We start from the raw sequence: 26,396 nt of genomic DNA on the forward strand, positions 1-26,396 counted from the left end.
ATACAGAAAAAACTTGAAGACTTAATTTTTAAGCTGTTAAGATTCCAGTATTCCCTGGAATCTTAGGCAGCAGCTATCCTGTGCTTTGTGAAGGTAAAGGCACCAGCTCCAGGGCCCAGCCTGAAATTCATTGCAATTATTTAACTGAGGCATCAATTCTCAGCTCCAGAGCAGGACACTCCCAGACAGGAGCTGCTGTGCAGAGTTGCCAGAGTGGCTGGATGGCATCATTTGGATGGCAGGGAAAGAGCCACCAAAATAAGGCCTTTTAAGGGTGGCTCTTAAGCAATGATTGAAATGCCATGTCTGACTGCCATCTCTGCTCCCCGGTGTTAAATAGGGGCAAGGCACTCTGGTTCTCCCTACAGCCATCTGGGGAAGCAGGAGGATTTGTGCTTGGGGGCAGCAGCCTGGAGAATTGTTCAATGTTTTTAAGAGACCTGTGTCTGCCAGGCTGTCTCTGAAGATGACCTGAACCTTCAGGTGACCTCCAGCTCCTCTGCTGGGGACCTCGCAGAGCACAGAGCACAGCAGCCATTCCCTGCCCACACCCAGCCCCTGGGACCAGAGAGGAAAAAGTGATGGTTAATGTCTTCCATTATGGTCTTCTAAAGCTCCCAGTCCATCCCAATGCAGTTGGTGCTGTTTTCACAGAATCACAGAATTATCTAGGTTGGAAAAAACCTTTAAGGTCATCTAGTCCAACCTATACCCTAACACCTCATCAGCTGAATCGTGGCACTGAGTGCCATGTCCAGGCTTTTTTTAAACACCTCCAGGGTGCAATCTCAGGCCTCTGAGACAGGTTTCATTCTGTGAAAAAAAAAAAGAAAAAAAAAGGAGATTGGGACATGCTGCCATAAGCTTTGCTATTGATCTGAAACACTGATCTCACTGGAGTCCTGTGGCAGTAGCAAAGGAGAGCTTTGCCTTCAGAATGTGGAAAAGAGAATGACAAAGGAGAGCTTTGCCTTCAGAATGTGGAAAAGAGAAGGATGCTGTGTCACAAATCCCTGTGAAAAGGTGACATTGCCTTCTCAACAGGGATGCTCAGTATGTCTCAGAGCTCCTCACTGAAGAGACTACACTATCCCATCTCCTGGAATGAGTTTCTTTGTAGATAAAGCATTACTGATGCACAAAGTCAGGCTCTGGTCCATCATTCTAGGGGAGTGGTAGCTACAGGACATAAAAGCCCTGTTGTGAAGAGGCTGTGAAAGGGTATCCAGGGTGAAAAGGGTTGGTAGGTTGCACCCAAGTTGATGTGAAGTGATAATGGTGATCCTGGATATCAGGGCTCTGGGTCATCTGGTGGCCCCTCTGCTGACAAGCCAAGAAAGGGCTGGATGCACCTTCAGAGATGCAGAGGAGATGCAGCTCCAGCTCCTCTCTTGCTGCAGTGAAGGCACCAGAACCCAGAAATGCTGCAGTGCACCATGCTGGAAAGCTCAGCTTCCTCCTTGGAGCTGGGGCCCATTTGGTTCAAGTATTGTTTGTTTTGAGCAGAGGGCAGGATTTGAGCCATGGGCAATGAATGAAATCAGATCCTTGCAAAGGAGAAGTACCTTAATAGGCAGTAAACATTTCTGCTCTGACTTACAAACAGTCATTAAAAGCCTTTATTAAATTCTGTGTCTGTTCTGTTTGCCACTTAGCCATTCTTTTCATTCTGAAGAATTATAACTGAGAATGGATGAGTCTTTTCTAATATGACCAGGACACAATAAATTTGTGAAAGAACTGAGTTATCTTTCTCCCTCATAGGCAAATTTTTCCAATTGTTTAACAAAAATGTTGTTTTGTATTGCCGTGACATCAGTCTTTATGGCTGTGAATACCAAGGCTCAACATTAAGCAACTTGTTTATAAAAACCAGACATGCAGTAACAATTAGAGAGTGTTCAGCGTGCTTCCCCACTCGAGTCCATACCCCTCCTCTCACTTACTGACCTTCCCACTGCCCTGTGCAGTTATTTGTGTCTTCAGAAGGAGCAAACTGAGCTCTTCAGTGAGAGGGTGCAGAATTCCCTGAGTTCTGCCTTGTAGAAGTTGGCATCTGTTGTTCCACAGAACCAGATCTTTGCTCCAAGCATTTGTCAGCCCTGGAGTGGAGGATGGCAGCTCCAGCACCTGAAGAAGAAGGAGACTGTGACACAAAGGTTCCCACTAGAGAGAAATTGCTGCATCCATCACCATCCTTTCAGCCCAGTTAATACAGTTGTATTAGCCCTGTGCTCCAGTTCACCCACAGCTCCCAGAACAGCTCCTTTTTAGTGTTTGAATCTCCAAAGTGTTACATTCCAAAGTACATTTTGCTCAGTTCCAAGAATAATCAGTCCTCTGGGATGGAGCAGATCACAAAGCCTGAAATGGGTCTGGAGTACTTTGGGAGGAAGATACTTGTGCTGAAGGGTTTTGGATAGATCCAATCTGGCAGCAGTGCAGAGGCTTTGAGAGCAGTACAGTCTTCCCATTTGGTCAGTGCTCCTCAGGCATGGGGGAAAGGTTCAGGCTTCTCCTGACCATCCTTCTTGATGAATATTTGCCTTATAACACAATTTATTAGTCTAAGCCATTTGAGCTTGGTTTTGTTCTTTCCTCCAGGTAGTGCTGCTCTTGGTGTGACCTGCACAGACTGGGTTTAGATTCACTCCCAAGGAAATGGTATTTTTCATCTTTTGGAGCTACCAGTGAGCTGAAAAATCATTTGTTTCCATAGTGCTGCTAGTAGGCAGTTGTTCATGGTGACAGCAGGAGAAAGAGTCAGCTAAACATCAAAAAGCTGAGTGTTGGGGGGTAAATATGTTGTTAGAGCAAGCATGACCTGGTGTGATAGATTTAGATTTATTTTAGAAAAGGTTTTCTTATTCTCTGCTCAGTCCTGGAAGTATTTCAAGTGAAATCTAATCAACAACTTGCAGTTGGAATAGGCATCTTAAATGGCACCATCTTAAAAGTCATATCCGGGGGCAAGGTTTCCAAGTGACCAAGCCCATCATTAAAAGCAGCAAATGCTCTCAGCTGTGAAGTTTGTCATGGTCTTCAACTGTAAATCCCTCCAAACAAGTATTTGGACAGCTGGCAGATTGTTCCATCGTTAACAAGTGTTCCCCAAACTGTGCTTGGCAAAGGAAAAGCTGTATGTTGGAACCCTGGTTGCTGAGAATTTCAGACTTTCTGTGCTGCCAGGCACTGACCCCCAAGAGAACACTGCATTGACCTGAGGCCGTGGAGAAGCTTCCAAAATGGAATGACAAAACTGGGATTGTGGGTGTGGAGTTTGAATAGAAGTGTGTGATATCACAGGGTGGAAAACTTAGAGTTTAAGCATTTAGAATATAATAATATATATAAAGCAAGATGGAGCTTTTAGGGCAGAGGCTGCTCCTTCTTCTTCACCTTCTTCTTCACCTTCTTCTTCACCTTCTTCTCCATGGGTTTGGGTTGTTTTGTGTAACTGGATAAAAAAGTCCCCATTGCGGGCACGGGTGGTTGGTTATTGAGTTAAAAGTGGAAAAAATTTAGGTGTCATTTCTTAATTGGACAGTTTATCCTTAAAAGGCCTTGTAGAGAGAGAGATACAACTCCATTTTTAGTTTGTTGGAGTGAAGTGCTGCAGAACTCACAGTTTGTGAGACTGTGACATAGATAAGAACTAATAAACATCTGAGTCCCAACAAGAAATTCCGTCTCACACATTTAATCCTGACCCTGGCAGAAAAGAAGCAAAAACTCCCCAGCTGTAGGAACAGAACTGTGGTGGTACTGGTAGATGTGATATTTTCAATTAAAAGTTTGACAAGTGTTCCTGGTCATCTATGGTGCAGAACATTTGGTTGCATACTCTGTTATTCCAGAATATTTGAATGCCATTGCCAGAAACAGCCTCCAACTTGAGGAGCTGCTCTTGAAAATGCATGAGAAAGTGTTTGTTGCATAAACCAGGTGAGTGCCAGGGGTAGGAACCCCTGGTGTCAATAGTCTGACCATGGTTGGTTTGTCACTTCTCCCATTGCAGCTGGATGCTGAGAAGGCAAAGATGAAGCTGGAGAGATGGGGTGCCCGAGATGCTGGCAGTGGGGCTGGAAGGAGTGAGGAGATGGAGTCAAGTGGAGACTGTGATGATGAGGATGGCTGCCAAGGCTCCGGGGACAGGATGCACACAACAGGTAAATACAGCTTGGAGAGCTTAGAAATTCCTAAGTCACAATTAGGTGGAGAGAGCTAAGACTTAACACTGCTTGAATTGCTGTCAAAATCCTACTAAATTCAAAGGATTTGAATCTTAGCCTGTGAAGAGCTGCAGTAAAAATAGAATAATACGGACAGTAACCCAATATAATTTAACATTTGGCATGCAGATAAAAGACTTAAATGTAAAATGAATAATGTCTGCAGTGAAATCTGAATCACAGGAATGCTGAAGAACCTTCCTAGATAATGTGGGTCCTTCAGATAAATAGAAAATTGATGACCTTATAGAGTATGCTGTGTTAACATAAGCATTTATTTATTGCAGAATGATACTGAAGGATGATCCTGAGTTGGCTCAATGTATATATTCTTGAAAAAAAACATAAGGAATACTGTGGGGTTTTTCCTTAGTGGTGAGCTACTGGTTAAATGAAATAGCTTGATAGTCTCAGATATTGCATTCTGCAATATTTATTCATTAAATTACTTGGATAATATGTCATCAAATGTAGAATCAGCTTCAATATTTAACAACTTCCACCACCATACTGGCAGTATAATATGTAGTTAAATCCTTTCAGTAACTTAATAAAAAGTAAGATGTTTCTAAATACATATTATTGGTTTACCTCATCTCTAAGTTCTGATTCATTTTACCTCACCAAAATGTAACTGGTTTAATTTACCTTAGTGTAAATATAATGTGGGTTGGATGTGTAAATACATGAAATGCAGGTGTGAGTGCTGAAAACAATGCTCACTGGGATGGCTGGAGCTCGGGCAGGTTTTAAACTGCTGCTTGGTTCTGCTGAGATAAACAAATGCCTCTTCCTTGTGCCTTTGCCACTGAGTGAGATGGGGAGGAGGTGTCTCATACCCAGGTAAGCTTTGCAGACATGCTGTGATCAGCTTGTGGTCAAGACTTCAGCTGTCCTTGTTGTGAATGTGTGTGCAGGAAAACCAAGCTTAAAGAGGTACCTTGGAATGTGTACAAAGTGTTACAGGTAATTGCAACACCAGCCTATAAACACTTGAATTTTAGTTTGCATTGATGCCCTGTGTGATCAGGGTCTCATCACATAGGGACACTGTTTTTAAAAATTGTTGAGTAATTACAACTGACAGATCAAGCAGAGGTTTTCACCATCTACTCACCAATATTTTTGAAAAAGAAACTGGGATAAAATGTTATTTTAAAGATCTTTGCTTAACTTTTTAATTGTTTACTGTATTTAATCCATAAGCAAAGAAAATACTTGTAGAGGTTTTAGACCCTGGGGATTTGGGAAGATAAATACTGTAATATGATTTCCTCTCTGGAGTGGAGTAATAGAAACAAAAGCCAGGTGCTTGGTAGTCTTCAATGAACAATCAAACTATTTATACACCATTTGGGGAGGTTGTGTATCCATGCTTCCATGGACAATGGCAGAGTTAAAAAATAAAAACTTAAATGCTTTCAAGACTTGACTTTCAGCTGACTTTAATAATGGAAAGCTACTTAATGTTACTTTTTCTCCTTTTTTGCAATCTTTTTAATTAAAGTATTTTATGCTGATATTGTCCTGGATTTAAAATAATTATATAACTGTCTGTTTCAGAATTTAGCAGAGTGTATATCCAATTAAAAAGGTAGTTACAATAAATTTTAGAAAATGGTATTGATTCATAACATAAGAATAAGTATTTCATTGTGTGACAATAGTAATGCTCTATCATAATTAGCTTTAAAATATTGTACTGTATACAAGCCACTAGCAGTAAATCTCTTTTCTATATCTGGATACAATTAAGAGATAAAATGCAGTAATCTCATTATGGAGCTGCTATGCTTTAATAGAATGTTAAAGAAAACAAACATCAGATTAGTTGAGTTTCCCCTTGCTGCATGTCTGTGAGATGATGCTGGCAGTTGTACAGCCTGTGAACTTGTATTTCCTAAGCTTAAACTCACCCAGTCCCTCTACCCATAGTTTTGTGGAATTGGAATATGACAGCATTGCCTGTTCCTGCTTGCCTGGAAATAGAGAAGTGAATTGGCTCTAAAGCTAAATCCCACGTGCAGCCCTGGTTTGAAGGGTGGTGAAGTCAGTGGGAATATCCTCACAGGTGTGGGTGAGACACAAGGATTGCTGTGAGATGCCACCAAGCTCCTCAGGGCATGCTGGAGCATGGAGTCACACAGCAGGAGAAAAAGAATGAAAAAGGAATAAAAGCCTTTCCAAACACAAACTTTCTGCCAGAGCAGTCATGCTTTTAACAACAGGCCCATGAAAAACAGAGGAAAATATTTTAATGTCAGCCTCTAAATTGCAGAATTGAGAATGTAGTAAATATGTACTACATCTGTCATTTTTTCCAAACTATATGAAAATTTTATTTACTGCTCTATGTGTTGAGAGCATTGCAAAAGACTGACATGGCTTTTAGTTTTTGAAAACCTACCAAATGCTCATTTCTTTCCACCTCCCAGAAAAAAAATATAAGCCTTTTCTGTTAAATGACCAAGAATTTTGTCAATATATGGGTTACCATCATGACATGTTTCTGTTCATAGCTATTTGTAAAGATCTCCCCAGACAGGGTCCCCTGCTGACTCCCCACGTTGCTTTTCCAAGCTGCTAACAGAGGGCTGGGCTCCTGGGTTTTAGATTTCAGCATGTCCTGAGTGGGTGAGCACACAAGTGATTCCATGTGTATATTCCAGCCAGGTCACTGTAACACCCTTTTCCCTCTGTTGTTTTTTATTCCCTTTAGTTGGGGTTTCCAATCTCTGTAGTTCAGCTCATCCTGCAGTGGACAGTACAGTCCTGTCCTTTTGTTTGTCACCTTTTTTTGAGAATCATGCCTGCATATCAATTAGTCATTTTATTTTGTGGCTGTAATTAAGACACATGGCTGTCTATTAGCTAGTGCTGAAATTTTGTTTGTGTTTGTTGCAAATAAGTCTTTGCTTGACCCATTCCCTATTAGCTGAAAAGAACAACACTAATGATAATGGGCATAATTATCTGTTCTCTATCATGTGTGTTTTTATCCAAGTGATTTTTATATTAACAAGATAAATTCTCAGGAAACCAGGATTCTCTTCAAAAATCATGGATGGTGGAAGATGCTTTATAATGTCCTGTTCTCACAGGCCTTACCAATTACCCCAAGTATTTCTTCCTGGGGAAAGCTGTGGGAACAGCAGTTTCTCAAGCAGGCCCATGTGTTATTTGTTGGCAAGTCCCAGCTTTTTAATGACAACATCTGTGAATCATCTTTGAACAAAGCTTTGTTGGGAGATATTTAAGAAGAGGAAAGGCAGCCATATAAATCTTGAGCGTGGATGGGGAAGTTGCTATGTGGTTTGCCCTGCTGCACTCCTGCAGGTTTCTAGGCAAAAGTGCAAAGCAGCATCTTAGGCTGAGTCTTGCTGAGCCCAGCCTGCTCCCAGAGCCATTGTTTTCCATGGATGTGATCAGTGAGTCCACTGGTGTCAGTCCTTGTTCTTTAGCCCTTCCATGGAGAGAGCAGGGACTGCTCAGTGCCCTGCAGGATTGAGGGAGAGGAGTGAGTGTCCTGCTGCTCATGAAAAGAGAGCAGCAACAGGTTCACATTGGGTCCTGCCTCTGCTGCCTCCTTTTCAGAGGAGAAAAATGTTGGGTGAAAACTGGAAGGACACCTGTGCAAGGAATTCCAATTCCCAGCTCTGTGTTGTGATGAGGCCACACCCAAGCAATGACAACCAACATTAGGTGTCAGTTCAGGGAAATCATCAGGTGATTCACTCCTAAACAAAGGTGGAGGAAATGTTTAGGCCACAGATATGCTTCAATCTGTGTTTAGTGCAAGGCCAGAGCTGGCTGTGTGGAGCCCTGGGCTGTGTGGAAGTTGTGGAGCACTGTAGTGAAGAAGGTTGTGCTGACACCACTCTGGGCACGAGTCCATGAGCACTCCTGCATGCAGGGGACACCCAGGGATTCCTGTATCCCTGTGTCTGAGGCTGGATGTTTCACACAGCCAGTGCAAGGCAGAAATTCATCCCAGCCTGATGCAACATGGTGCAAAGTCCCAGGGAGTGGAGCTGTGCTCTGCCTAGCAGGGCAAGCAAACAGCTCCTCCACCGAACAGAGCAGACAACCCCAAATGTCTGGTGTACTTGAACTTCAGTCTTCAGATTCACCTCTCTGAGGTTAGAACCTGTATATGGCTCAAAAAGCTCAGTCTTCAGGTGGGACAGGTGTTAGCCCCACTCCTGACATTCCTTGAAACTTGAGATGGTTGGAAAGTGGAAATATGGAGCTTTCCTTTGGCCTGGCTCACTGCCTTGTTCCACACAGGGATGGGCTTCTGCTGTGTCCCCATCCCAAAAGCAGTGGGTGTCCATGCAATATGTTACTGCCTGACCCTCAGGCACACCAGATTTTTACAGTACTTCTAATCATGTCTGTCAGTGCAGGCATTCAATAAAAACACATCCTGGGACATCACAGCCAGCTTTGACCATGACTGTGGGCTAAATGTGTTTTATTGCTGTGATTTTTGCCAATTGCTTACCTAATCCCAGTAACAGTTTTCTTCTGCACTTCTTCCTAATTCATGAAGCTCCCTCGCTTTAACAAGAACTTTAAATTTTGGACATCCCAGTTGAACATCCTGCCTTATTGTCACAGATCATTGCCTGGGTGGGAATCTATAACAAATCTGCTTGGAACATTCCAATTACATGATTCCAGCTCGTGGCATTCTTCTTGGCTGTGTAGACAATCCCCAGCTCTCTGGTTATCTTTCAGAGTATCTGAAGAGATTATCCTGGTTGTAGATTTCTTATTTAGGGAATATGAGAAAGATGCATTTTTGCCCCAATATGCCTTTACGAGTGCAGACATATAAATTTTCTTTTTTTTTTTCCTTTTCTTTTTTTTCTTCTGTCTGATCTGTATCTGCTCTCAACAGCAATGGAAAGTTAATGCGTTTCTCTGAGTGCTCATGAATGTTTCCATTATCAGTTTTTTCCTTTTGAATATCAAGATTCTTTAATGCTTTATTATGCTATCATTCTCCCAGCTTGTCTGTCTTTTCTTGGCATCAGTATTACTGTATGACCTGTCATTTTAATCATACTTCATTTCCATTCACCGTGTCACAGGCTGCACTTACACTTGTATTTATCCAAATACGCAGTTGTACAGCTGCTGATTTTGTAATTATTAGTACAAAACATCAATATTCTGAGATCATAATATCTGCTGGCAGTCAGCCATGCTCGTCAGCTTCTCATTGCCACACATCCTCACAGATGATCCTGGCTCACAGAAATGCTGCATTTTCAGTGTCTTCTATCTTCCTGCCTAAAGAAACCTCTCCATCACACCTCCTCCCCATCCTGCTGCCTTGCATAGCCATTTTTCTACATCCTGTGTTGCTCAAGACATTTTATCTCCAACTCTGTTTTTAGAAAGCCTATAAATTCCTAGATTGCCCTCGGCATAAATGCCTCATTCTGTCCTCAAAACAGCACAGTAACAGGTTAAACCCTTACAGAAGTTTGAATTTTCAGGCAAACTCCACTTTATGCTTGCCATTTGGGGTGGCAGAGAGACATGAGCCTCTGTCAAGAGGAGCTGAAGCAAACCCTGCCAGGGTCTTCAGCACGTGTTGGGGGGAGAGTCAGTGGTAGTTCCACAGCTGGCAAACTTCTGGCTTCTGTTTTATGATACAGTTTTGGAAGAGACAAGGGAGCGGTGAAAACCAGAGAAACCGAAATAATCCAAAGGAAAAGTGCAGATTCTTGATTATTTATTTGAACTTGGGAAGGTCTGGTTCTGAGGTGAGTTATTTTGATGTCATAGTGGTGTCCCACTATTCCCTCCTGGGTACACCTGGCTGAGAGATTCTCTGGGTGGCAGTGGCATTTCCTGCAGGCTCTGCTCTGTGCTGTGGGGATCAGAGGGCAGCTGAGAGGGGCTTCAGAGAAGGGAAGAGAGTGTTGCAAGGGGAGAGAAGAAAAGAGAAAAAACAAAAAGAGAGAGAGATAGAAGGATTCCTCATCTCTGTCCCTGGATAAATCTATTTTATAATCTGGCAATACAGGAGTAAGTTATTTTTTGTTGTTTAGTGTTCTGCATTACACAGTATAATTTTAACTGAAATGAACAGAAGAAAAATCTTAGAATCATTCCTCAACCTTCCTCAGCCTCAGCATTGATGTGACAGTTTGAGGTGTAAAGGAATGGGATTTCAGCTCCTTGAGATTCTCAGTCCCAGACCTGAGGTGAGAGTTCCCAGCACCACCAGGGCTCCTGCTCAGATCCATTCAAGACAGGAGATTCTGCCAAGTTGTAGAAACTACTTTCTGCACAACCAGATAAACACATCCCCTGCAGGAATTTCTCCTGATGTTGAGCAGAGCAGTAGCTAGAGGAACAACAGACTGTGTGCCAGCTCTGTGACTCTCTGAACAGCTTTGGTGCTATCTCTGGTGCCTTCAGGGAGGCTAAATGGTAACTGGGGAAATGCACTTTTACCATTTCACCAGAGAAACATAAATTACAGCACATTTCTGATCATCTTAGCTCCATTTAGACAAAATTAAAAGGGAAAGCATTTTAGTTGCTTAAGGTACCCTAAGCCTTCCAATGCTTGTTCTGTAGGAGGAAATTAAACATTGGAGAGATCAAGATAAAGACATTTGGGGCTCAAGTGTTTGCAGTAGTTCTGTATAAGCAGCCATCAGGAATTGCACTGGAGATCACTGAAGGGTAATGCACTTTTACCACCTTCTACTAAAAATATTACCAGTAATCTCTGTCCCTTGAACACACTTTTTACAGCAGAACAATTTTCACTGCCCTTGTCAGCAGTATTTTATCTGGTTACTTTCCACAGGAGTAATTCCATGTGTACATCTGTTTCTGAGATGGGTTTTGAAAACAGCCCTAAACTGAAAACTCGTTGATCTCATTTTCCAGTGAGTTCCCACTCAGTAGCATTTCTCACAGGTATTAATAAAAATAACTTCTTTTAAACAGAAGTGTCACAAAGCTGAATGGTCCTAAACAGGACCATAGTCAAACCCCAAAGACCATGAACAAAAAGAAGCAGCTTGGTGTTTGATTGCTAAAATTTGAGAAAGACATGTTTCTAAGAAAAATTGCACTGCTAAACTCATGAAGCAGGACATCATTATTCAGGCTGTGGGAGCACTCTGCAGGGGGATACTTTGACCCCACAGTCGTGGTGCTTTTTTCTGAGAATATCATTTGAAGGAGCAGGCTGGCACCCAGAGTTCACAGGAGAGTAAAACCAGTCCTTCACATGGAGCTCTCATGAGATGTGTGGTTTGCATCCTTCTGCAAGGAATTCACCTGAGAGCTCCAATATCTTGGTCATGCCACACAGTGATAGGGGAAATGTGAAGGCTAAAGCAATCTGACCCCAAAAGGCCATAAAGCCAAAATTAATAAAGGGGAGTAACAGTGAAAGGTCCTTCAAATTGCTCCAAAACAGATAACACATATCATTTAGTGGAAGCTCTCTTTAAAATATTAATGCTGTTAGATTAGAAGTTACCAAAACAATCCTGCAAATGTTCACCTGCCAGCTGGTTTTGGTGCCACACAAGGAACACTTCCTTCCCTCCAGGTAAGTGTAAGTTAGGAGCCAGGTGACAGGGACGTTGTTTCTGCTCCTTGTCCTGCACCCCTGGCACCTCTGCCACCTCCCCTCCTCACGTTTCTCCAAGGAAGGAAGATACTAAAATCAAACCCTGGGCCTTATTTCTTCCAAAGAGAAATTCTGCTGGGTTAATTAAAGTAAGGTTCTGAATTACTGCAACCTTAAAGGCTTTAAGAAGCCCTCTGTCATCTCTCATTGCCCACAACAAGTGAGAGGCAGCTAGTGCAGCTGCTTGGCAGTGGAAATAGAGCTGAAAGTTACTGACAATGAAAATACACTTTCTGTTTCTCCCTGCTGACACCTTCCCTTGTTTTATGGTTCACTAGAAAGCCTAAGCAGTCACTGTACTTTTAGAGAAGGAGAAGAACTGCTCTGGTTTGTTTTCCCTCTCTCTCTTGAACCAATGTTTCTTGGGGGTGCTTTGTCTTTGCTTTCAGGGAGAAGCTGCCTTGAGTACACCAGGTGCACATTTGGAGGTTTTCTATTCCTTGATTGTCCATTTTAAGGTAAATAACACTCCTTAAAAGAGTTCTGTTGTGCCTGAAGCCAGCAGATATGCCATCAGAATGTCTCAGCTGAGAAATTTAGGATCAAAACAATACCCTGAAAGAAAGCACAGTTTAGTTTTACAGTAACAGAGAGCACAGCACAACTGCTCTGTACTCTAGACTCGATTTACTACAAAAGGAACAGAACTTCAGGCTAAAGTATGTGACATATCAACAGGATCAAGAATTTATAGGGCTGGATCTGGCTGCCTTGAGATTAAGGTACTTTGAAATAACTTAAGCCAGCTGATGATCTTACATGTACTAAAATACCTTCCCTGTGAAGTGTTCAAAGATTAAGCACATTATTCCTCAGCAGGTGGTTTTGCATCTGGGTTATCCCACAATGTCTCCTGTCGGCTGGTTTTTAGGAGTGTTTATTTCTGGCCTTTGATCCTGAAAGCAGCCAAGTAATATTTCCCTGAAATCTCAGTTTGGACAGGACAGAGGACACCTTTCGGAGGCCTTTTAGGGTGTGTTGGGCTCTAACATCATCCAGTAGCCCCAAACTCAGGAACCAGATTCAACTTGCAAAAGAGGGGAGTTAGAAACCTTTTTGGGTTTATATGAGGTGCTGAAGAGTGGAGCCTCAATCTGTACAAACAGGGTGAAGTCCCTAAATTATGGATGACTGAGGGTCATTGTTGTAGTTCTCAGTGATGGAAAAGTCAGCTGGATACAGGATCCTACAGCACTTCTAACACTGCTGATAGTCTGGTTTCCTCTGTTTGCCTCCAGTAACTGCCCCTCATGTTTACTTGTATCAGAAGCTTTTATTTTTCTAAATTACATTCTATTCCTAGTTCAGCCTCCTAAATATCACAATCAGAAAATGTTTTCTTTCCTTGTCTTCCTGTCTTCTAGGATTTAGACAGATTGTCTGACATTCCTTAGGTTGTCTTCTTTAATCTCCCTATTCAGCTTGCTCTTCTCTGAATGCCTAATAGTTTGTCAAGCCAAATTAGAATTATTTCTGAAATAAAAAACTATAAAGAACCAACCAAACTTTGAATATGTCAAAAGGTATTATGAAATTTAGAAAATGGTTTTGGTTTGGGTTTTTTTTTAATCTCTTGAGGTATCTTGTGTCACATTAGTTTGTTTATAGTTCATTAGTTCATTAGTTTTATTTCTAAGTAAACAATCCTGTTAAGTTTGCAGATTACTCTTCATTTCAGCAAGATTTAAGTCCATTTCCTGCTTTTGTGCTTTCTGAAATTATACACTTGCTTGATCCAGGTGTGATTTGCACAAGCAAACCTCCCTTTCACCAGTAACCTTCCTGGGCAGCTCCTTTCCCAAAAAGGATGAGACACATTGGTCTGGTTCCCTTTAGGAGAAACAGAATTAGCATTTTGGAAGAGCTGAAAGCAGTTAGTGGATATTCTGGGGAGCAGAGTCCAACTTTTGAATATGCAGACAGTACCATTTCTGTCACTGTGCAGACCATAAACCCTCACCTGAGTCCAGATGAGGTAGGAATGTTGAACAGTGGTGAGGCAGGTAGCACACAAGAAAACAACTACTCTTTCAAAGTGTATTCAATTTACTTGTGAAAGTCATTGAACCTTTAGCCCACTTACCATGGAATTGCTGCCCACAGCTGGCAGTTAATTCACAGAGATAAGCAGGACTGGGTCAGTGTGGGCATGAAAACCTCTTGGAATCACCAGACAGTGGAGTGAGACACTGAAATCAGCTTATAAAACTGTTAATTGCACGGAGAGCCTTAGAAATTCTCAGATTTCCAAACTATTTGTCATTCCTCTCCAAATTAAAGAGATTAAAGAGAATTTGCTACTGCAGCACTGCAACTGCCTAGTAATAAATCATCATCTGATATTTATAGCCCAGAATTAAGAGTGGTGACTCAGACACGCTGCTGACCATTTGGCAGTGAAGTCCTAATAAGCCAATCTGGAGCAGCAGGGAAAGGAATGGCTTTCTGATGTGAAGTCAGACAAGTAATTTCCTATTTAAAATTTGATTAGATAAAATCTTTTGAACATGTGCTTGTAAAGCAACAGCCTGGTTAAATATGTATGGAGCTGCAGCACACGCAGGACACTGCTACAACAGCACAGAGAACATTTGCAGCAACCTGAACGTGGAGGGGCAAGCACAGTGCCCTGGGCTAAACTCCATCAGGATAAATCTCTTACACAATAGAAAACCAGTAGAGCTGATGGGGGGAAAGCAGTTTTCTTCCTGTTTAAAAACCCACAAATTTGTTTCTCGATCGAAAAGGTTTCAGTTTGAAAAATGGAAACATTTGTTGTACATATGCAATTGGAAGAATGCTAATTTCAGGGGATATTTTTTGTAGGTTTTGAACACAAAAGGGAAAATATTGATTCAAGCTGGAGTATCTTGCCCCCTGCAAATAATATATAGCTTTCATAAGAATAATAATAATAATGTATTGTAAGCTTGATATTTTTAGCCAGAAAGTTCTCAATTTAAAGGCATTGCATTTTAAAATTCACAAGAAAGAATATAAAGGCCAGAAAAAAACAAGATGGGGGAGTTTGGCCTGATTCTGACCCAGTAATTATCACTGGGGATTTTGCTTTTGACTAAATGAGACAACAGTTTGAGCCAAGAGTTGGGTTCTGCAGCCCTTTCTCCCTCCTGCCCAGTGTGGTAACCCCAAGGCTGCTGCAGAGATGCTGCTCATGGTGATCTGCAGCAGTGAGCTTGGCCTGTGCCACAGCACAGAAAGTCCATTGGTTCAGGTTAAACAGCTGTGACACTGTCTTTTTTTAACATCCTGATTTATCTCATTTACACAGGTCATGGCCCCTTTTGAAACTCAGCTATTGATAATGGAAATATCCTCTCAAAACTGGGATGCAGCCCCAAATCTGGGATACAGCTCCATTGCAAGTTCAAGCAGAGAATCCCATTGCAGTAGTTCAGTACAATTACATCCAGGCAGGGACATTTTATCACTTATCATAAAAAGTACTTGAACAGTCCCTGGATATTCCTATTATATTCAAGCATAAAAAAAAAAAAAAAATCACCTATTTTTGAAAATGATCAACTACTCATGTTCACTGGAAGTAAGTTTTTCTCTCTTCATGGAGCTCTACATTTTTATTAAAGCCATGGGAATATCATTCCTTTTGTGGAGTCCTTGGTGTGAGAAACATCCCTGTGTTCCAGCAGTCTGGTCACTACCTGCTGCACTTGTGTTCATTCCATGGACTTTAAGAGATTTTTCTTGGAAGTTCTTTGCCTTATCCCTGCCTGCCAGGGTCTCTCCAACCACTGTCCCTGCAGATTTCATTCCAGCCCTCCAAGGGATGCACTGGAGCATGGAACCAGCCAGGTGCTGCCTGAGTTTTGCTTTTCCAAAGAGGAAGAAAAGCCCTGAGCATCAGCAGAGTCATGAGGCTGTGACCTGTTCAAAGCCTCACATGTGGAGGCTTTCCTTGTAGCTGCAGAGCAGTGCTGTGGTTGGCACTATCACATTTGTATGTTTTCCCCTGGGACAGGGTGGAATATGGCATTGCCCTGTAAGAAAGCCAGACAGCTTCTCAGCATTTCAGCTTCTCCCCCCTGGGATGCCTTGGGGTGGGTGCCTAGGGCAGAGGCTGGACAAGATTCAGAAAATAAAGTGGGTATTTATTGAAGGCCTTCAATAGCCACACCTTGGGCAGTCAGAAGCCTCCCAGAGGCTGCACCCAAGGAACAATGGGCACCAGTTTTTCAGACGATTATAAGTTCTGTCCATTTATATATCAGGGGTTAATCCTCCAATTACAGCTTCAGCTAATGAAGTCATTTACCCCCAGTTTGCTTCCCCCTAAATCACTTTTGTTTGTACTTTTTGGGGCCTGAGGCTGTGGGGTATCCTTGGATCTCAGGCCCAGAGGGATTGTGTTGTCTGACCACAATGTGAAGGCAGTAACAAACACTCTGTATGGAGTTTGGAGTTGTGCACTGATGCAGTACAGGATCTGAAACATAGAAAAGCTAAAATCCTAAGGCATCACTCGCAGTCCAGTCATTGCCTCCACAGTTTCAGTGACTACACATGGCAGAACTCCCTCCTCTCTCCAACCCACAGCCACTGGTGTGTGTGGTTCCCCCCGACCTGCTGATCCTGTGGGGTTGGGAATGCAGATTGTCATGGAGCAGTGTTCCTGCTCAGGTCCCTTGGTACTGAGAGGGGATTCCTGCACTGGTGAGCAGCATGTGAGATTCCTCTGACTGCAGCATCCCCGTGTGCTTCTGTCCTGCTCCAGGGATTCTGCTGCATGTGCAGTCCTCCACACTTGAGTAGGAAGGTACTGGCTGCCTTCAAGCTGCTTTAAGCCTTCACACAAACTCCACATGGATATCATGAACTGAAAAGAGCTTTAGCAAAAAAACAAAACAAAACAAAACAGGACAAAAAAAAACTCTACAAAAACAAAAAACCAAAAACAAAACAAAAAAAAAACCACACCAAAAAAAACCCAAAACAAAAATCAAAACAACAACAACAACAAAAAAAACCCACTTTAATCACATTCCAGAGTCCTGACATGGTAGCAGGTCCTTGACAGCTTGTCAGTAAATGAGAAAGGTGTGTGACACTAATGGGGACACAGCAGTGGTTCTGTATCACACCCAAATGCATCACTGGGAAATGCCCAGTGGGAGCCTCCCCATTAATCCAAGAAAAGCTCCAAGTAATCGATGTCCATCCATGGGGCTGTAAACCCCCAATCCTTTTGAGCTCACACAGCAGCCTGGGCACTGTCAGCAGAACTTCTGCTTTAAAATCACTTTGCATCCTCTTTGTCAAGCACATTTGCATAATCTGTGTCACAACAGAAACTGGAAGTGTGTTGTATCAAAGAAGATTTGAAATGAATTTTTTAAACTGCAGATAAATCATAAACTTATTTTTGCAAACTATATGAAAATGCATTGCAAACTGTAAATAAGTCTATTCAAAGGAGCAAATACCCAGCCACAGAAAATATTTTTCTATCTGTATAAATACACTGAAACCCTATCAATCTTCAGAATACATCAAAGGCTTTATAAAAAATAAGCAAATTATAAATTCCTAGAGTGCCAATTTTCTTCCACAGATTATGCAAACATTATGTGTGCTTCAAGTAAAGTTGCATTTTATTAAAAATGTAACTCGTGATAAAATAGATGTAACACTTGAATAACGATTTTAAATTTTTATTATTCTCACCTTATAAAATAATATTGAAAAAGTGAATTGAGCTAACACAAGTGTATTCATTATGCATGAAATCTCTATTTAGTCTGTAAAGTGCAGAGCAGACAGATAGTGGCCATTTTCTGTGCTGTAATTACTGTGTCACCATTTGTGAAGCATTTATGTAAAGTACAATGCTTCTGACTAACCATGGACAAACTCTCTGCATCTGGTTAAAAATCAAATCATTGTTTTCAAATCCTTTATGTTCTGCAGACACTGGAGTGCAATGTAATCCACCACCACTTACATAATCAAATACCATCTCTGTCTGCCATGTGCATTCTTTTTAGATAGAATTATGGGTTATATACCTTAATAGTGTAATTTTTTAAAAGCAGAAGCCTGTTATAAAACAGAGATCCTTCTTTATTTGTTCCCTGGTGTTACAGAGAAGGCTTGAGCACTGGCACAGGTGTGTCTTTACTTAAGGGCTCTTTCCCCTCTTTTGCAGATACATGCCTTTGTTTTTGGGGCAGGTAACTTTTCTGTGTTTGCTGTGTTGCCCTGAAAGAGCCTTGAGGTTAAGTCTTTGCAGTGATCCTCTTCCACACTGGTCACAGCTGCTGGGTAAATGCCAGCGAGTTTAGAAGGTAAATAGTCAAAAATCCTCCCCTGGCGAGTGTTCAGGTCCTCTGCTCTTTTCACTTCACCCCTGTCACACATGCCAGTGGTTCCTGGGATTTGGGATGTGCTCATAAATTCCCTTCTGAGGCAGAAGGATTTCCCATGGCAATCTTCTCTCTGGGACTCGCAGTCTGCAGGGCCACACAGAGCCCTGGCAGTGCCCGTGGAGCTGGGTGGCCATGGCAGAGCCACAGCTGGGAGAGACACAGCTGGCAGAGCTCTCTGGCCATGGCAGGGTTCTGTGGCCATGGCAAAGCCACAGCTGGCAGAGCTGTGTGGCCATGGCAGAGCCACAGCTGGCAGAGCTGTGTGGCCATGGCAGAGCCGCAGCTGGCAGAGCTCTCTGGCCATGGCAGAGCCACAGCTGGCAGAGCTCTCTGGCCATGGCAGGGCTCTGTGGCCATGGCAGAGTCACAGCTGGGAGAGACACAGCTGGCAGAGCTGTGTGGCCATAGCAGAACCACAGCTGGCAGAACCACAGCTGGGAGAGCCACAGCTGGCAGAGCTCTCTGGCCATGGCAGAGCTGTGTGGCCATAGCAGAACCACAGCTGGCAGAGCTCTCTGGCCATGGCAGGGCTCTGTGGCCATGGCAGAGCCACAGCTGGCAGAGCTCTCTGGCCATGGCAGGGCTCTGTGGCCATGGCAGAGCCACAGCTGGCAGAGCTCTCTGGCCATGGCAGGGCTCTGTGGCCATGGCAGAGCCACAGCTGGCAGAGCTCTCTGGCCATGGCAGGGTTCTGTGGCCATGGCAAAGCCACAGCTGGCAGAACCACAGCTGGCAGAGCTGTGTGGCCATAGCAGAACCACAGCTGGCAGAGCTCTCTGGCCATGGCAGAGCCACAGCTGGCAGAGCTCTCTGGCCATGGCAGGGCTCTGTGGCCATGGCAGAGCACTCTCTCTCTGCCTGCCTGGCCTCTCTAGCTGCCCCCACAGAATCAGCAGCTGTGTAATCTGTTTTCTCCTGGGGTCTGGTGCAAGTGACTCCTCACAAATGCATCCTGCATTAGCACTGCTCTCGTAGAACGGAAGGTTTTTGTTCTTGGAAAGCATTAAGATGTTATGAGTTTAAGGAGATTTGTCTTGAAAGGAATTTTGAGAAAATTGCCCAGCATTAATGCCTTAAAATGCCCATCATCAAAAGCACGATGGCTAAACTCCCAGGCAGTAGGTGGTAATGTAATAATTGATGCATCCCTGGCAAGCTCACACCTTTTTCTTGAAAATTCTGCATTAATACTTCTTTCTAGTTCTTCCCTGGGCTAAGGTAGTGCAAGTATGTTAGTCTGTGCTAAGGAAACCTGGTTGTTACAGGGTGTAGATAAATTTATTTTGATTATTGCCTTGTGTTAAGTGAATACCTTTTAGGAAAAATACACAAACACGTTGAAGTTAAATGACTGTGCACCAAGTTTGGCTTATTTTTAATATATTTGTTAGAGTTGGAGACTTCAGTAATATAATATACCAAAGCAAAAGTATCATTTCAAAATAGATAACAGGAAGCATTTTCCAGAAATCCAAATTGTGCCTGTAAATTAACAAAGCCTCTGCATGGGAATTGGTCATATCCTTTTAATTTTATGGAGCTGCTAAAGCAGCTGTCTGTACAGTAAAGCAACTACATGGTTGCACTCATCTTTTGGTGTTTTTGGTTTTGGTTTTTTTTTTCTTTTTTCAGTTCACTCTAATAGCTTGTCAAATAGTTTTGGGAGTAAATCTCAGGAAGTGGTGAGATGCATGTGGTTAGGGGCTTCACTTGAGACAGTTTCTTGAGGAATAAAACAAATTGGGTGTGCTGGCTGGAAGCAGATGTGCATTAATGGCACATGTGTGCATTAATGGCACTGAGAATGGTTCTGTTCTGAATACTGGTTGGAATTTTCAAGGGTTAAAATTAGGGGGTGTACAAATTTCTGTTTAATGAGATAAATCACCTTTGAGCCCACTCTAATGGGAGTTTAGAGTACCTCTGCTGGAGGTACTAAACACCTGTGGCATTTTTTAGGTCTCAGGGTAGTTCTAATTCCATGGGGAACACTCCCAAGGAGTGGCACAAAGGGTTTGTATTCCCTCCAGTCCAGAGAAATGGGAGCCCCTAACCCCATGATCCTCCCAAAATAACATTCTCCTTCCACTGTCAACTAGCAACATCCCTGGAGAGCTCCCACAGTCACTGTTTATCATAATCTCTCGTGGAAATTGCTGAGAAATACCAATAATTAGGAAAAAGTTGTGCTAAGTGCTCCTTTTTTTCAAAGCCTCTTCCTTGCATCTTCCCCTTTACTACAGCCAGCATGAAATTCCAGACTCTTAGTGTGCAGTATGTTAATACAGCTCCACAGGATCTGTCATCTTAGTTAACACCACCTGTCTTTAGTGTTTCCATCTTTTGAATATGTATTAAAAATATCAGACAAATTTTCAATGCAATGGTTAATCAGCAAAAAAAAAATAATTGTGGTATGTAATGAAGGACGTATATTGGTATTGTATGCTCTATTAAAATAAAATTACCTTCAACTTTAAATAATATTTATTTTGAAACTTAAAGCAGGTCATCTTTGAAGATGAACAGACATAGCCCCTTGCCAAAAGAACAATCAGATTTTCTGCTGCAGAATATATAGAAAATCATAACAAACTTAATTACCTGTACCACTGCTAAAGGCCCTTCATATCTTAGCACCCTTGAGATTTAGCAGATTGTATCACATATTCCTGATTAGCAATTATGACTGAGAAATGAAACATTCTGAGTTACTGAAATTAAAAAAAAAACAACTTGGTTTTAAAAGAAGACAGTCTGTGAACAGCCTTGATTTTAAAGTGTAACAGCTTACAAGAAGTGTTGAAATTTCAGTGCATTTTCTCTAACTACCTTAATTGTGCCATGTGAATAAATGGCAGCATAGTTTTCATTTTCTCAGATCTCATCTCTTCTGACCTCTCTAGAGGTCACTATCTCAGCCTGAGGATTTGGGGCTCTTTGCTTATTATTATTTCTTTTTAGGTTTTCCTCACAAAAAACTTAGTACAATGATCCATTTTCACAACAGATAGCAAGAATCCACGCAGTATTCAAAATCTCTTCATTTTATCTGAAATTCCTGGGCACTTTTGACAGATGAGTAAGTCTGAAGATCTCAGCAGTCTCAAATGTGAATTTCTCTGGGGGACAGGAGGGGAATGCCTGGGTGCTGGCCAGGTTACCAGGTTTCCTCAGGCCCTCCTGGCTGAGCCAAGGGAAGGAGCCAGGAGAGCCTTTGTTACGGAGTGCTGGGGCACGGGGAGCAGCTGAACATTTCAAAGGGCAAGGCTCTTCTTGTGGCTGTGAGCTGTGAACCCATATTTCACTTTCTGTTCTTTATTAATGTTCCCTTGGTATTGCTTTTGGGTAAAAAGTTAAACTCTCATTTTCTGGCACTATCTCAGAAACTGTTGATGCCTTTGGGTTCAGATATTGGCATTTTTATGGGCAGAAAAGAACATATTCAGTGTAGCACTAGAGTCCCTTTGCTGCTCACACGGCTCTGGAGGTTCACAGAGCCAGCTGTCCCTGCTCCTCATTTTCCCAGCCCCCTTTGGTGTCCCTCTCCAAGCTCCTGCTTTCCTGGGCTCTGCTGATAGCATGGGTTGCCTTTCCTGCAGCTGTGCCCAGGCTGAGCTCCATGGCTTGGCTCCCTCAAACATTCCTTCCTGGAAGTGCTGCAGCCTGATCACACCCATCTGAGCACCATAACTCCATTTCAGCCTAATTCTCTGCTAATTCTTTGCCAGCTTTCAGTGCCTATCAGAAATAACTTTCCAACATCCTCCAGACACCGTCCTTTCTCTCAGCTTGAGGGATTCCAGTCTGCAGCCTGGAATCCCCAAAGGAAATCCCTCTCCCAGCTCCTCTGGCTCAGTCTCAGGTTGACTTTTGGTATCTCACATTCTGCCCTTACACTCCTTGGTCACTAAAATCTAGTTCATCATCCCTTTTTTCCCTTTCTCTCAGCTGAGGGATTGCAGTTTCTGCAGCCTGGAATCCCCAATGAATCCCTCTCCCAGCTCCTGTGGCTCAGCCCCACTGGCTCCAGCTGCAGCCAGGCTGGCCAAATGTGGAGCATGGACAGCAGCAGCTGATCAGGGCAGGAGCCCTGAACGCCTCTGGACTCTGGCTTGCCAGCAGGAGCAGTCCTCAGGGGCATTCTCTTGGTTTGGTAGTGATTTTGGGGGAGAGCAGAAAGGAGATCTGAGTTGTGTGGAGAGAGCACACGGTGCTGATCTCACCTGCAGTGCCTGAGAGTGGGGAGAGCAAGGGCAGTGCTGGCTGCTGGCCTTCCAGAGGCCCCAACCCACAGAAGAGCTACTGCAAACATCCCATCTCTCTCCCTTACAGCCAGGCCATCCATGTGCCTGATTTCAGCTGATTTGTTGGCTCTAGAACAGATAAGAACAAGCTTTGTTCCTTCTGAGCCAGGTGTCCATAGTGTTCCTTCCGATGCAGTGGGATCACAAGGGATTTTCCACTGCCTGCCCGTGTAGCTCCCTGCTCTGCAGAGCTGTTGTGTGCCAGGGCTGCTTCTCCTGCCCCTTACTCTGATCTGAAGTGAGGGAGGTGATGGTCAGGGACTGGGGGGCTTCTTTTGTTGACTGAGAACTCTAAGGCAACTCCTCCAGTCAGTCTGCTGGCCGGGTGGTGTGGGATCTGGTGATGTCACATCAGAAGTCACATTATCCGTGCAAATCAGCTGCTTTTCTGACCAGGTGGTGTTCTGAGGAGAGCCTCTCGCTGAAGCTCTGGCCCCAGCCTGGCTGGCTCAGGCCTTGCTGGTGCACATGTGCTCACACACGTGTGCTCACACAGCCCCAGCCTTTCTGAGTGTCTGCATCATGTGGGATCCCAGTCTCTATCCTCCTTCTCCTTGTCTGCAGCACGTGCTTATCAGCTGAACTCATGTCTGTTTGCTTTCCCAGCTGCATGTTACAGGCTCAGATTACTCTTGACTTTAAAAATCAACACTTGTTTAATTATAAGTAATTTTCAAACTGTCAACGGAGTGCCAGATGCAACAACTGGCATCATCCTGCCCCTCGTTTCTTTTCCTCTGTCCTCTCTAAAATATCCAACACCAATCAAGAAGAAATTAGCAATATTAAGCCTAGGAAAGAAAAAAACAAAGCCAAAGAAAAGTGGCATTTACAGGTATGTCAGCCCAATATATCAACTCACCTTAAAGAACTGAACTCAGAACTCATTCCTGCTTCATTTGCCATCATATTCATAAGTGTCACATTTATTGCCCTGTATTATTTGAAGTTGTATTTTTAATGTTGAGGAAACTATCATAAAATGTATTGCAATACTTAAACATCACAGTGGAAGTGAAAAATGGATTTTTCCATAAAAATATACTCTCTTGTGGAATTATGGCCCTAGTGAAAATGTACTGCCTTTCAGCCTGCTTCTTGGATAGTGTGCTAATATTCTACCTAGATGTATTGTCTGCAGGCACTGGGCACAATCCTCTGGGTGTGCAGAAATTAGATAAGGAATAATTCTTTTGTATAATAGCATCCCTTGTGTAGTCTCCTGTGCAATACAGTAAAATTAATTCAGGTTCTCTCCACTGAGCTTATCTGCTGTCCCAGCATTAAGAGTGTTCTCCTGCCTTTTACCTGGGCACCAACTATTTTCTGACTTCATTCTGTTCAAGTCCAGCATGGGTAATTTACAGAGATGATCCTGGAGTCCGCCTGTATCATCCTAAGTGGTTTTGCAGCAGGTGGCTGCTGGGTTAAGTTGAAGAGTCAAAACTAAAAGTGCCCCAAAGCAGGGTAATCTCTGCCTGGTTTAGTGGAGGGTGCTCATCCTGCCTGTGTCAGGGCACATCCTGGAGCCCTGCTCAAAGCTTGGACCCCATCCTCAGGAGAGCTCCTGGGCCTGACCTGGCTTGTTTACAGTGCTGCTAGCCTGTAATTTAAATATCCTATTACTCATGAGATGGTGTCTGTATATTTTTAAATATAAATTACCACTTAGGCTTCTCTTTGAGGGATTCATCAGTTGAAGCCTGGTTGGAAAGAGGAGAATCTCTGCTGCTTATTTTGAGCTGAAAAGTTCATTGTCCAGTGCTGGAAATTTGATTCACTTTTCCCCTGTTTGCAGAAAATAACTTTAGGCCCTTGCTGGCATGGTTTGTACAAGAGAAGGCTTCAGCAATACAATCTGTCTCCTGCTCTAAAATGTTTGGAAGGCCAGAGCTCAAATCAGTCCTGTGGGTTTCTACCCTTATTCCCCCAAAGACACATTCTGCCCTCAGCCATGGTTTGTTACAGACTTTGATATAATCACAGTTTGACCTGGAGTTGTGACTGTTGTGGTTTTCCATCAGAGACATCACCATGGATGGCTGCTTTTGTGCTAAGTTCTGTTCTGTTCTGTTCCAAGTTCTGTGTTCTGGCATCTCTGTTTTCCAGACAGAACATGGGACATTGGGCCATTTCCATAGACCATTTCCTGCTAAGACATTCCAGTCTCTGTTTCCAGTTGTGCAAATTCACTGGCATAATCAGAAATAATCCCAAAGCTGAGGGACTGTGTAGCCACATGGTGAACAGTGAGGCAGCTCCTCTTCTGCTTTACTGTTCCCTTTTAACAAATCCAGCTGCAGAACATCTGTGTCATGGGCTTTCACATCTGTAGCCGAGTCTCAGGTTGACTTTTGGTATCTCACATTCTGCCCTTACACTCCTTGGTCACTAGAATCTAATTAACCATCCCTTTTTCCATTCTTTGCAATATCCCACTTGTTCTGGGTGTTCGGATGGGGTGATGTTTTTTCCTTGGTGCTGCCAGAGGCTCTCAAATCACACCAGACTGTGACTTTGTGCCAAAAACACTTCCCATGAGTCCTGTGTGTTAAACCCACTCTGCAAATTACTGTCCTGCTTCTTTGGAAGTGTGCAGTTCCAAAGAAGAGCTTTGTGGAGGACAGAATGCTTAGGTCCCTTGAATAGGAATAGGAAAAACCACTGGGCAGGTGGGGCCTGGGGAAGGGTTCACACAGAGCACTCATTTTGGTAATATCTGATGAGCTGTTACAGTTTTTATTGCACTGATATTTTCTAACAATAGTTATCCTGAAATTTCAAGATGAAAGGTCATTTTGAACAGAGTGGGTTTGAGTGAGGTGGGTTTTAAGGCAAAAATCTCACAAAGTGCTTGTGGCAGTGCTGCCATTTGATCAGCTGAATGTCACTCAGTGTCACTGAGCCCCAGCTGTTCTGCTCTCCATCTCCTGTGGCAGATCCTTCCATCACAGTGGATTCCCATGGAGCTGCACCTTGCTCGTGCAGGGCTTCCCATCAATCTGACACTTCTCCTGGTGGAAGCTGAAGATGAGGGGAGTGCTGCAGAGGGCCATACAGACCTTGTGTAGCTGACAGTAAACTATGACAGTCTCTCTTCTCAGCACCTCAAACCAGCAGATATTGTCAATCTTTTCTCCCTTATGTCTGAGAGTTCCATTGATTCATGTGTGCTCCAGATATTTGGTGTAAAATGCCCTGTCTGGTGCAGCTTAGGAGCGTGTCACAGCCTTATCTCTTTCTGCCTGCTCAAAGCTGAAGAAGAAGGAGCATTTTGGCAGGCCAGCCCTCGCAGGATGCAGTGAGTGGGTGACAGTGGCCTCGTGGCTGTGGGAAGGCAGTGTCACTGTTCACAGGAGGTTTGGTGTGAGCTCTCAGCGTGTCACACAAGGTGGGAGTGAGCTGAAGGGTGTTTGACCTCCCCACTGAATCTGCACTTGTGTACTCGATGGCCACAAGTCCTCTTCTCATATTTGTAGTATTTCCTTCCAAACAAACACAATTATGTAGTACTTGGATAGTGATCTTTAGCCCACCTACTTACATGGTATCAATTTCACCTCTATTAGAGCTCTTTAGACCTTCATCTTTTGTTCCTCATGCCCCCAAGACTTGTTTTCTTAATTTTACAGCTGGAGAACTGGCATAGAGAGCCAATGGGAAATAGGCCGGTCATTCCACATGAGTTATGTTTTGCATTGGTTTTAAGTGAGACTCTTTAAAATATAATTAAAAGCTTTATTGTTCCTTGATTAATATGCTGCTCTGTTTCTAGCATAAT

General features: G+C 43.2%; 1 protein-coding gene across 1 annotated transcript in view; it reads left to right on the plus strand.

Annotated features, from left to right (window-relative positions):
- Positions 1 to 26,396, plus strand: part of LOC100218614 (glypican-5) — a 348,060-nt gene that overhangs the window by 252,597 nt on the left and 69,067 nt on the right. The window contains exon 8 of the mRNA XM_030279863.4: positions 4,019 to 4,169. Coding sequence (XP_030135723.4) covers positions 4,019 to 4,169 — 151 coding nt within the window. The remainder of the gene's footprint in view (positions 1 to 4,018; positions 4,170 to 26,396) is intronic.

Source organism: Taeniopygia guttata, chromosome 9 (genome assembly GCF_048771995.1).
Source record: "Taeniopygia guttata chromosome 9, bTaeGut7.mat, whole genome shotgun sequence".
Taxonomy (NCBI): Eukaryota; Metazoa; Chordata; class Aves; order Passeriformes; family Estrildidae; genus Taeniopygia; species Taeniopygia guttata.